The 13,613-nt window shown below is 38.3% G+C and overlaps 1 protein-coding gene across 1 annotated transcript in view; it reads left to right on the top strand.

Annotated features, from left to right (window-relative positions):
- The window catches only part of tnn (tenascin N), a 74,429-nt gene that overhangs the window by 48,065 nt on the left and 12,751 nt on the right, over positions 1-13,613 (top strand). The window contains exon 7 of the mRNA XM_067453465.1: positions 43-306. Within this exon, the coding sequence (XP_067309566.1) occupies positions 43-306 (264 nt within the window). The remainder of the gene's footprint in view (positions 1-42; positions 307-13,613) is intronic.

Genomic DNA, 13,613 nt, shown 5'->3' on the forward strand with positions numbered 1-13,613 from the left:
TTGTATCTTTATCTGAATGCCTTGACTTATCTTATCCAACAGACATTGATGCCCCAACCAATCTGGCAACCAGGGAGGTGACGGAGAACTCTGCAACGGTAACATGGGATCGGGTTCGTGCCCAGATTGATGGCTACATTCTGACGTACAGCTCTTCAGAAGGCACCAGCCAAGATATTAAAGTGGGAGCGGATGCGTCGTCTTACCAGCTGACCTCTCTGAAGCCAGGAGTCCTGTACACAGTTTTCCTCTGGGCCTATAAGGGCTCTCGCTCCAGTAGGAAAAGCATGACCGAGGCCGAGACGGGTAAGCTTTTCTCCTTCTCTGTTTTTATTTCCTATTTCAGGCGTTCCCTCGAGGGATCTCGCCACTAGGCTTTGATCTCTAGCTTCTCAGCGAATGGAAGAGTGGCTCTCATTCTCAGATGTTCATTGTTTTCATGTGCATCTAAGCCATAATTTCCTTGCTTGGTGTTATTTTGTTTGACAGAGATTTTGTCTCTTTAACAAGGCTTTTTTTGCACGCATTCCTAGCAGAAAACATTTACATTTGAGCCTTTGGCAGATGCACAATACGCGTTTTATCTTAAAAGGAACACGCCACTTAAAAAAAAAAAAAAAAAAAAAAAAAAAAAGGCTCATTTTCCAAGTCCCTTAGAGTTAAACAGTCGCGTTTTAACGTATTTTTAATCCATTCAGCCGATCTCTGTATCTGGCGGTAGCACGTTTAGCATAGATCATTGAATCGGATTAGACCGTTAAAAAAATAAAAAGACTAAAGACTACCAATAGCTTCCTATTTAATACTTGACTGTTCTGTAGTTACATCGTGTCCCAAGAACACTCAAAAAAACTGGTGCTCTTTGGCACTAAAAGTGGTTCTTGGCTTGTAATAATAGGGGAACCACTTTTGGTGCCAAATAGCACCATATCTTTAAATGTGCATCAAAGCCATAATTTCCTTGCTTGGTGTAATTTCTTTTGTCAGAGATTTTGTCTCTTTAACAAGGCTTTTTTTACACGTATTCCTAGCAGAAAACATTTACATTTGAGCCTTTGGCAGATGCACAATACGTGTTTTATCTTAAAAGGAACACTCCACTTTAAAAAAAAAAATAGGCTCATTTTCCGAGTCCCTTAGAGTTAAACACGCCGCGTTTACCATTTTTTAATCCACTCAGCCGATCTCTGTATCTGGCAGTAGCATTTCTAGCATAGCTTAGCACAGATCATTGAATCGGATCAGACCGTTAACATCGCGAAAAAAAAAAAAACTAAAGACTATCAATAGCTTCTTATTTAAAACTTGACTATTCTGTAGTTACATCGTGTACCAAGACTAGTGTTGTCAAAAGTACCGACCGCGATACCAAATCGGTACTGAAATGTTAAAAATATGATGCTTTGAGCGCTGTTGAGCGGAATCATAAACACCTCTGACTGGCCATTGTGCTCACGCGCTCATCAAATAGGTCTATGATTGGCTACTTTGATCAGCACTTCACAAATATGTTGTAAAAATACATCAATGACGCTTTTCACGGAGCGCTTGCACAGATACACACAGAGCGTTTGAATTAGGGGTGTCCATGGTTAACCGATTGACCAATTAACCGTTAAAAATTGCGTAACCGAGTGAAACATTTTGCTCGGTTAAGTGGCGTCAATGACGTGCCTTGAATTTAGTTGTAATATATGTTTGCACCCCTAGAGACCGCCAGAGCGCTCCCAGACATTTGTAATATCCACAAGAAGAATTCATGACCAGCTTTCTAAGCGGGCAAAGAAAGCGTGGGAGCACTTTAAAAATGAGAGTGACGGGGCGAAATGCAAGTATTGCAATGCAGTGCTTACCGCATTTTTCAGGCTATAAGTCGCTCTGGAGTATGAGTCGCATCAGTCAAAATATGCGTCATGAAGAGGAAAATAACATACGTCGCACTGGACTATAAGTCGCATTAGGGCAGAAGCAGAGCGCGAGCCGCACGCGCTGTGCATAACGGATCAGAAGAAAGAAAGTTTGAAGTGAGAAACTTGTGAATGACTAGAGAAAAGCAGACGTTACTTTAACTGTAATGAAGAAAACAAAAAAGCTGATCGCGGACTGAAAGCAAGATGGCCAGAGCTGAAGGGACGAGTCCACAGATGCTTGAACTCTCTGCCGGGAGAGGCTCATCAGCCGCGCGAGTCAAACGCTGTGTGAATCATTCTCGGCTGCATATTTTACTAACGTTACATGCTCTAATCATGACGGCGCCCTCGCGGCCACTCGCATTGCTCGTGAACTGGAGCGCATCTCATCCTAATTTAACGAAACTCAGCGTACGCCTCGCAGACATGAAATAGATCTTAAGAAACTTGAAATGTCTTTTAACAATTTAAAACGAAAAGAAATAGGCTACTCTCTGATTGTGTAATCCATGATGTGCATTTCTCTCTATAGGCGCGTTCACTACGGAGATGGTGGTCGTCAAATGAATAAGCTAAAAATAACCCTGACGCACACTATGGTTAACCGAGTATTAACCGCTAAGGGCCTCGGTTAACGGTTAATGAAAAACATGAAAACGTGCAGCCCTAGTTTGAATGTAGGTGTCCATCAGCCTACCGGTCCGCTGGTTGACGCCTGCGTGTGCTTTCAAACGCTCCTGCTCCCGCTTTTAAAACACTTTTCAAACACTTCCGTGTTATTTTAAACCGCTGCCGTGCGTTGATCATTGAAGCCAATCACAGGCACATCCGATGAGCGCGTGTGCACAATGACCAGTCAGAGGTGTTTACGATTACAGCTCAACAGCGCTCGAAGCGTCACATTTTTAACATTTCAGTACCGATTTGGTATCGCGGTCGGTACTTTTGACAACACTAACCAAGACCAACAAAAACTGGTGCTCTTTGGCACTAAAAGTGGTTCTTGGCTTGTAACAATAGGGGAACCACTTTTGGTGCCAAATAGCACCATATCTTTAAAGGTGTTCTACACTACAGCACCTTTGTCAAATGGTGCTATGTAGAACCCATAAGAGGTGCCATATCGCATTATATTTCTTCCTCAAAAATTGTGCTAAACAGCACCAACAGTAGTTCTTTGGTGTGCACAGAACCTTTAAAGGGGCTCAAAAGGTTCTTTGTACAGCAGTGGTGCTATATAGCACCTTTACCACCCCAAAGAACCACTGAAAAAACACTGAAGAACCATACAGGTTCTGTATATGGTAACGGTGCTATATAGCACATCAGTCATCCCAAAGAACTGGTGAAGAACCGCTGAATCACCAAGATTTGGTGCTATACAGCACTTAAAGTGGTTCCCCTATGATTACAAGCCAAAGAACCACGTTTTTAGTACTATAGTATATATATATATATACACTATAGTACTAAAAAGTGGTTCTTTGGCTTGTAATCACACATATATATATATATATATATATATATATATATATATATATATATATATATATATACACACAGCACCGTTTTTAGAGTGAACGGAGAAAGAAAAGGTTCTTTAGGTTTTTAGACCGATATAGATGGGAACTATTCTCTCATTCCTGCGTAATAATCAGGGAACTTTGTTGAACTGTGCAGCGGCGCAGTGATATTACGCAGAAAATAGTTTCTAGCTATCGGTCAAAAAAAAAAAAAACTACAATTTTTTTATAAAAATTCGCAAGGTTTCATTTTTGCGTTGGTCTTGGTACACGATGTAACTACAGAAGAGTCAAGTTTTAAATAGGAAAATATTGAAAGTCGTTGGTGATTTTTTTGAGCACGATGCTAACGGTCTAATCCGATTCAATTATGTATGCTAAGCTATGCTAAAAGTGCTACCGCCAGATACAGAGATCGGCTGAATAGATTCAAAAATGGTAAAACTCGACTGTTTAATTCTAATGGACTAGGAAAATGAGCCTATTTTCAAAAAAAGTGGAGTGTTCCTTTAAGGAATCAGTGTTGTAGCAATCTAGCAGATTCAACAACATATCCTTAATGATCTAGTATTTTCCATAAGATGAAGCATCATTAACAAATATAGCGTGTTTCAGCTCTTTTACACCGCCAAGCCTGTAATAATAAGACTCCTTCATAGCAATTCAAGTTTAAAAGACAGAACAAGAAAGTTATTTCTCCAGTGGGTGCAGCTGTAGACGGTAAAGCAGATGGTGTAAGTGCATTAGCAGCTGACAGTCAGGAAACAAAACCCAAACAGAAGCACTTAGATATATAACAAATGCACCCATGCATATCCTCTGTAGGGTTTCCATAACCATTTATCACTGTTCGCATTACAGCATCCAAAGAGCGTTAGAAGAAGTCCATGGACTAGTGTTTTCTTAAACTGATACAGCCGTTAGCAAACTGCATGAATAATGGAAGAGCTCAGATCTGGACAGTCACTCAGCTCATTTACTCGAGTCCTGTACTGAAGTTCACTGTTTGAGTATCTGTGCTTTACTGGAGTATTACTTTTTCTGTAATCTTCTGACTTTAACTTCACTCCATCTGAAAGACAAATATCGTCCTCTTTACTCCACTACATTTTTATCAAGGTCCTCGAAGTGGAAAGTCGTTTCTGTCGCAGCTCTGAAAGTCAGTGGATGATGTTGTCCTTCTTTAAAAGGTTTTTTGTTGTCGTTGTTGCACAGTCTATCAGAAATCACTCTTATAGGGTCATATACATTTCCCCAACTTTTTTTGAACACTGATCTGTTCATTGCAAAATGGAAGCAGACGGTTCTTAGGCACAAGTGTGTGCAGCCATAGCCATACTTTGAAAGTATGTTTCAGTAAAAAAAAAACTATCAAGATTAGTTTAGTTGGCATACACTTGGTGCATGTCTTATAAAATATTAAAAATATAAACGTCTGGGAGAAAGAGAAAAGCTGGGAGAATATCAGATGTGTATCAGTGTATTGGATCCGTGCATTCGGCCTTAAAGTGACAGCAGCTTTGTAACTTTTCTACAAGTATTTAAATGAGTTTAAGTTAGTCGTCTGCTAGTGTGTCAGATGGAGCGTCACTGACTGGCTTAAACCATGATGGCATAATGTGCATTTATACAACTATAATACAATAATGCGGCGACATAAAAAAGGAAATTTACTTTTATACTTTAGTACTTTTGAAAACAAATACTTCTGTACTTTTACTCAAGTAAAAATCAGTTTTTACAACTTTCACTTATAACGGAGTAATATTTGACCTGTAGTACTTTTACTTTTACTCAAGTAATGAAGTTGTGTACTTTATCCGCCTCTGGAAGAGCTACAGAGGAATATTTGAGCTTTTGCTTACAGCAATCCTTTTAGAATATTGAATTTGATGATCTGAATTTTTTCTTCATCTGAAAACTTGAATCTGTATTTTTCAAAAACTGAATATTTCCAGTCTATTAATTCAGAACAAAATATCCGCTGTTTGAAAATACATGTCTATACAATACAACATTTCAGATGTGCTCAAATGTTCTATATTCAACAGTTATAATTGAAATTCAGAACTATGTAAAAGGCAACATTAGGGCTGGGCGATAAAACGATAACGATAATTATCACGATATAATTTTCCTCGATAAAACGATAGCAACAGTTCGATAAATTCTCGATATAATGCTTACGCGCTATGCGTAATGCTGCGCATGCGTATTGCAGACCGGGCTTCTGGGTGCTGCACGTGCTGCTGTTTACAGTCAGTGACTGACAGGCTTGGAGGATCAGAGTGAAGTTGAGCGATAAAAATGAGAGATAGTGAAGAAAACTCAGAGCCCACGACCAGCTCGGAGGACAAAGATATCTTTGACAAGTTATTTCGCTCAACTTCAGTGGTTTGGAGATATTTTGGCGATCCCATCCGACATAAAACAGCAACGTAACGTTACGTGGACTGCATGCTTATCATAGGTTCACGTTCACCACACGGAATTGAATTATTAAATGATCGTGCTTCTTCTAAGTTCTTCCATATAACATTGAGCCCAACACAGAGGTAAATCTACATTAACTACATTCACACACCGGCTTATCGCCTTGTTAATTGCGGTGGGTGACTTACAACAAGCTAACGCTAACTGTACCAAACTATAATCACTAAAACATCGGACTTGTACATGATCGCTATCATAATTGTTTGTCTTTGGTGATGTATTAATGACTCAGCATCGCCTGTATCAAAAGATAAATAATTCCATCCGATGTTTAAAATGAATAAAATAGACTAGACAGCCCTTACTGGAGATCCGAAATACTGAACTTTGCTCTCTCCCTCCTCTCGCTACCAGTCCACTGTCGGTGAGGTGTGTGTGTGTCGCCGATGCGCGCGCGTGTATGTGTGTGTGTGTGTGTCGGTGAGATGTGCGCGCGCGTGTGTGTGTGTGTGTGTGTGTGTGTGTGTGTGTGTGTGTGTGTGTGTGTGTGTGTGTGTGTGTGTGTGTGTGTGTCGGTGAGAGAGAGAGATGCACAGTGGACCAATTTTTTTTGCCCGTTTGCGTTTTTAGTGTTTTACTTACACAATAAGTAATGATATTATTGATATACAGTGTAGAGTAAAAAAATACTGACCACAATTAAGATTTTAATGAATAAATCTACCTTAGTTTTAATAAATTGTTCACCTGTTTGGGAAGTGTTTGTCATGTTTTGACAATAAAGGATAGTTTAAAACCACAGTTAGCTGTCTGTTTTATACATATTTCACTCAGGAGCAAAAATATGCCTTTAAACTTTAAAGAAATAAAGATTTGACATTTATCGTGATATTTATCGATATCGACTGATATGGAAAATGATATCGTGATATTTATTTTGGGCCATATCGCCCAGCCCTAGGCAACATCATAATATTCAATTTTGTTAGATTACACTTGTCAATAATTCAGATTTATACAATTCAAATGCAGATCATTTTGTCATATTTCTAGCTCTATAGAGTTTGCTCAAACTAATCTCAAACTTACCCGGGTAACACCTGAAACCAGCTTTGTGTAACAGGCCACATGTTTCTTTCATTCAATAACTTTCACTTTCCAACTGTTTAGTAGGGCTGTGCAATATATCGAAATTATCGAAATATCCCAAATGTACATAATCGCAATATGCATATCGCAATGGGCCGCAATATCTGAATGATTTTAATAGGCTACTTCAGCATTGTGAAAAGTGTGTTTTAGGTCACACATTGGGCAGAGAATAGACTGGGCACATTACTATAGAACTTGCTTCACGTTAAAGAGTTATTAAAGCAATAATTTGCAAAAAACAATAACTTGCAGTCTCACACTGTTTGTGACACACACCGAAATGTGAACAACTTGTGACACAAATGTTAGCTAAAACACTGCCCGTCACTTTCAGAAGTTGTAGCGATGCTTTCTTTTCCCAGAAAGAATGTGAAACACAAATGGTTTCATTCTCAGTTTTTAAATAATTGTTTTAATATAATTGAAATAGATTTTACACACTAATTGCAATATCGTATAGATATCGCATTTTTCTTCAATATTGCACAGCCCTACTGTTTAGTGCCACTTGGAGCTAGCTACCTCTTCATCATGAACAGCAGATACAGTATCTGCTGTTCATGATGAAGAGGTAGCTAGCTCCAAAATATTATTATTATATATTTAATAAACGGGCCCCTGGGGTGAATTTTGAAAGACCGTTGTATCGATAAGGACGTTATCGGTTCTGCTGTCGGTAGCCTACTTTGGAAAAAGTACGAGAGAGAGAGAGAGAGAGAGAGAGAGAGAGAGAGAGAGAGAGAGAGAGAGAGAGAGAGAGAGAGAGAGAGAGAGACGCAAACGACAGCCGAGGACAGAACCAAACATAGCCTGGTTACACTTTAGATCTGTGATAGTCTGCTTTTATTTTAGATTTTGTCTTCCAAAGATTATAATAATAATATTTATGTCTAGCCCAACTTAATTCCCTTTGCAGCAGTAGCCTAAGCTGTCATTTCTCCATAAAACTCAAACGTAATGACAGAATCAGCACGATCAGTGATTGTTGTAAAATAATGTCTAGCTACTGTTGGTAAACTGTGGGACACGCTTAATAATAAAAAGAGCGATTAAATGCACAAAAATGTGCGCAAGAGATTGTTCCCAAGTCGACGCGCGCGCTCTGAAACAGCCGCAACGAGACGAGCAAATTACACTTCACACTCGCGTCTAAACGATCAAATGTAGCCTACACAAACATCTATGTCAAAATGACCGGCTTGGAGAGTCTCTAAAACACAACACAGTTTGTGTCTAAAATGGACGTAGTTATTATGGATATAGTCAGGAGAAAATATAGTACATCTGCCTATTATCAGTCGCCTATAGATGTACATCTGTCTTAAAGAGGCAGCGGTGTAAATAAACATGATGACGAATTACTGCGAATTAAACAACCAAATGCAAAGAGAAAATCACTCACAGCTCTTGAATGAATAACTTCAGCTTTAATAAGCATTAATTTGGCTATTTATGATAAACTATGCAGTGTTATTTTACATTTGATTACTAGAATTCTTCCTGAAATGAAAGCACTGTGCATTTTTGTTAATTGTGTGTGTGTGTGTGTGTGTGTGTGTGTGTGTGTGTGTGTGTGTGTGTGTCTGTATGTATGTATGTATGTATGTATGTATGTATGTATGTTAGGGCTGGGCGATATGGAGCAAAAAATATATCTCGATATATTTTGCTATATCTCGATATACGATATATATCTCGATATCTTTACAGGAAAAATAACCCCCTAAAAACTACAGCAAAAACAAATATGCCAAATACCACAAAAACTTTTTTTTTTAAAAATTGAAGTACAAAGAGGTAGTCAAGTGCTTTTGCGACATTTAAAAAAAAAAAAAACTCCCTGATTACATAAATAATAATAATTTAACTGTAAAAGAAAATAATAATAAATATAATAATAATAAAATAAAATAAATAATATTGCCTTCTTTTCATTTATTTCATGCTTTCAAAAGATGAATCAAAGACTCCCTTTTTTACAGTTAAAGTAAACAGTAAGCATTTTGCAGAAAGATGGGGGTATGACTGAGATATTAATAAACTGATTTTGTCATAACACCATTTCCTGTTAAATTTTTATCAAAATTCAAACAGTGATGTTTGTCATGAGTTTGACAAAATTCAAACTCATCATGCAGATCATGTAGGCTACACATGAGCTGAATTTCACTTCTTTTCCAGTTACAGAACGAAATATGAATGTTAGAAGATAGGCTATATGATAATATGATACAGTACAACTTACAGAAGAGCATCGCGTGTCTCAGGACACTCGGGATGTCGCGTTTTTCCCTCTTGGTTAAAACGTGAATAGACCTATTCATCATAATCCCGATGGGTACCGAAAACCGGTATTAAACGGGCCCCGGGGCTGAATTTTGAAAGACCGTTGTATCGATAAGCTCTGACGTTATCGGTTCTGCTGTCGGTACTTTTGAAAATACACGTGACCAGAGAGAGAGAGAGAGAGAGAGAGAGAGAGAGAGAGAGAGAGAGAGAGAGAGAGAGAGAGAGAGAGAGAGAGAGAGAGAGAGCGCTCCGCAAACGACAGCCGAGGACAGAACCAAACATTCAAACGTAGACTGGTTGCACTTTAGATCTGTGATAGTCTGCTTTTATTTTTGATTTTGTCTTCCAAAGATTATAATAATAATATTTATGTCTAGCCCAACTTAATTCCCTTTGCAGCAGTAGCCTACGCTGTCATTTCTCCAAACTCAAACGTAATGACAGAATCAGCACGATCGATGATTGTTGTGAAATACAGTCTAGCCACTGTTGGTAAATTGTGGGACGCGTTTAATAATAAAAAGAGCGATTAAATGCACAAAAATGTGCGCAAGAGATTGTTCCCAAGTCGACGCGCGCGCTCTGAAACAGCCGCAACGAGACGAGCAAATCACACTTTCAGTTTCACACTCGCGTCTAAACGATCAAATGTAGCCTACACAAACATCTGTGTCAAAATGACCGGCTTGGAGAGTCTCTTAAACACAACACAGTTTGTGTCTAAAATGGACGTAGTTATTATGGATATAGTCAGGAGAAAATATAGTACATCTGCCTATCATCAGTCGCCTAAAGATCTGCACGTCTGTCTTAAAGAGGCAGCGGTGTAAATAAACATGCTGACGAATTACTGCGAATTAAACAACCAAATGCAAAGAGAAAATCACTCACAGCTCTTGCATGAATAACTTCAGCTTTAATAAGCATTAATTTGGCTATTTATGATGAACAGTGTTATTTTACATTTGATTAGTAGAATTCTTCCTGAAATGAAAGCACTGCATGTGTAGGCTGTGTTTTTTTGTTAATTGTGTGTGTGTGTGTGTGTGTGTGTGTGTGTGTGTGTGTGTATATATATATAAAATCTCAAAAAGTACCGATAAGAATACCGTTAAAGTACCGGACCGATAAGCAGTATCGGTAAGAGTAGTAATACCGTTAAAACCTTAACGATACCCATCCCTACCCGTGATAAAGCTGACAAAATAATAATAGTAATGATATTGCAATACTTTTTAAATGTTTTCAAATGATATGCGACCATTTTGACATTTTAACCGAAAACTATGCGATCAGTTAGACACAGATCATAAACTGGCATGATTGCGACCGCGTCTCGCACCAGTACTGTCAATCACCTGACTGTGGGTGAAACGTGCGATTTGAACTATGATGAACATTAATATTTCTTTATGAATTTTAGCAAGCAGTTGTGTTAGAAGGAAAACATGGTCTCTAAACTGAGTCCTGAACAACGTGCGCGCTTGTCAACATGATAACTAATCCTTACCTGGTTGTGGAAGCAGCCGTGTTCAATGAGACAACACGCGAGGGGAGGGGGAACAAAGCAAGAGGCGGGAGGCGCGCGAGCGGGAGCGAGCACAACACAGAGAAGGCAAACAAGCAAAGTGGCGGAATCAGAATTAAATATAAACAATATATCGATATATACGATATGTCCAAATCCATATCGAGCTGAAAAAATATCTCGATATATTTTAAATATCGAGATATCGCCCACCCCTAATGTATGTATATATAAAATCTCATAAAGTACCGATAAGAATACCGTTAAAGTCCCGGACCGATAAGCAGTATCGGTAAGAGTAGTAATACCGTTAAAATCTTAACGATACCCATCCTGATACTGACAGGTAGTAATGCTGACAGATTAAGCAATGGCTCCTTCTGGCTCAACGTGTGCACAGGTGCTCAAACAATAGGCCTACTCGAAAACTGATATGGGCGGTTATTCAAAGTTCAAAATTAAAATTCAAATGACGTGAATGATGGTGCATTTTGTTTATTGTTTAAATCTGAATGTATGATTTTAAATAATTTTAGAAAAGCTGAAAAAAATGTAATGCAAATCTTTTTGATCTGATAACATGCCTTCAATGCAGTTGACTGTTATGTGGTATGAGCTACGTGAACAAAAAGCGTTGTCGTTCATTGATCAGAGAGCTGTCCATTGTGCTGATTTTGTTTGAGACGATATGCATTAAAATGTGCGCTTAAAGAGAGAGTTCACTTTAAAATGAAAATTCTGTCATCATATACTCACCCTCAATTTGTTTCAAGCCTGTATGAATTTCTTCTGCTGCACACAAGGCAAGATGTTTTGAATGTCAGTAACCAAACATTTAACTGGTCCCATTGACTTCCATAGTAAGAAATATATATATATACTATGGAGATCAATGGGATCAGTTAACTGTTTGGTTTCTGACATTCTTCAAAATATCTTGCTTTGTGTGCAGCAGAAGAAATTCATACAGGCTTGAAACAAATTGAGGGTGAGTATATGATGACAGAAATTTCATTTTAAAGTGAACTATCCCTTTAAGACCCAGCATGTTTTGTTGCCTTATGGTTAGGCCTACTGATGTTCTGTGGTTTTTAAAAGTAGCCTCAAATAGGCCTGCATAAATTTGGAAGTTATTTGCTGTTGCAAAGATTTATGAATGCACTTCTTAAAAAAAAAAGGAAATAAAATACAATATGAAAAAAGATTTACATTTTATTAGTTGTTATTGAAACTCATCATAGCCAGGAACACACAGAAGATGGCATTTACTGCCGAGGCGTGTGTGGGTTAGAGCAGGCGGACAGGATTTTGGGGAAGGGGGGGCTCGGCTGTCCTTACCTACTCTAGGGGGAGGCTCACATTCACCAAATTTGAAAACCCCTGTACTACATCATTTACGCACATTTGGGGGTCACATTAGCTACAACATCATCATTTTAAGTGCCAACACACACAGCTTATGAATTAACATCACTCACCTCAACAAGTGGCCATTATTTACGCCCTCATCTTCGGATCCTTCCGCGTTTTCTGCAGCAGTTTTCTTATGTGGACACAGAAGTGTGTGTCCGATGTGTCCACACTATGCTCTCAGTTGCATACACCATATATAATCTCCCATCATGTTTCACACGAAAATTAATCTCCAGTGTGTTCTCTGCCTGTTGCATTAAGCTAGCTGAACACACTCTGAGTTTCAGAGCAGGGTTTAGAGTTAACAAATCCAGATAAATCCAACCTGGTTTAGATCAAGTTCACTCGTTTCTCAAAGCTTGTTATAAACTTTCTCTGTCAACTCAGGTTTAATCCAGAGTTAGCGATCAACTCTGAAGCGCGTGCACCTGAAAGTGTGACACGTGCGGCAAACAGCCAATCACAGCGTCCGTTTCATTCACTTCTCTTCTGAGATCGTTTTGAAAATTATCATGAAATTAAATGTGTTTACAAGGCAGGAATAAACACTTTAGTTTGAGAAGGCAGATGAAAGAATATCTGACTATATCAATGCATGATGTGAATCAATAATATGCCTAATAATTATAGGTTCAGAAAGAGCTCAAATGAACTCATGTTGTTTAAAATAATTATGAATGCATGTATTATATTACTATTTGCCTATTTTTTAATTAAAATAATATTTATATGAACATATATGAAGTGATTGTAATTCATATAATATAAATATAATAAATATTAGCACCAAAATATGCACAATTTTATTTCAAAAGTTTTTTCATTATAAACTTCTTTAATTTGGAGAGATACAGGGGGTGTGGCTTTATTGCATCTTTACTGGCTGCTGATTGGTCCAGTTTGGGTTTGCGATCTCAAACCCAGAATAGTGGCAGTTACCATGGTGATAAACACTGAAAAAACACAATCCACCTTCTGGAGCCTGAAGAACCAGTTCACGCAAACTAATCTCAAACTTACGTGCGTAACAGTCGGATCGCCAATGTCTCGTGATTTCAGCAGTTCGACACGCGATCCGAATCATGAATCGATTCACTGATTCATAACCGTTTGAATCTTTATTTGAGGATTGAACACAAACGCGGAAGAGAAGCCAATGCTGAATAAAGTCGTAGTTTTTGTTATTTTTGGACCCAAATGTATTTTGGATGCTTCAAGAGACTCTAATTAACCCACTGATGTCTCATATGGACTACTGTGATGATGTTTTTATTCCCTTTCTGGACATGGACAGTATAGTGTGCATACACTTGCATACGCTCTCGGACTAAATATAAAATATCTTAAACTGTGTGTGAAGATGAA

The sequence above is a fragment of the Pseudorasbora parva genome, chromosome 9, assembly GCF_024679245.1.
Source record: "Pseudorasbora parva isolate DD20220531a chromosome 9, ASM2467924v1, whole genome shotgun sequence".
NCBI lineage: Eukaryota > Metazoa > Chordata > Actinopteri > Cypriniformes > Gobionidae > Pseudorasbora > Pseudorasbora parva.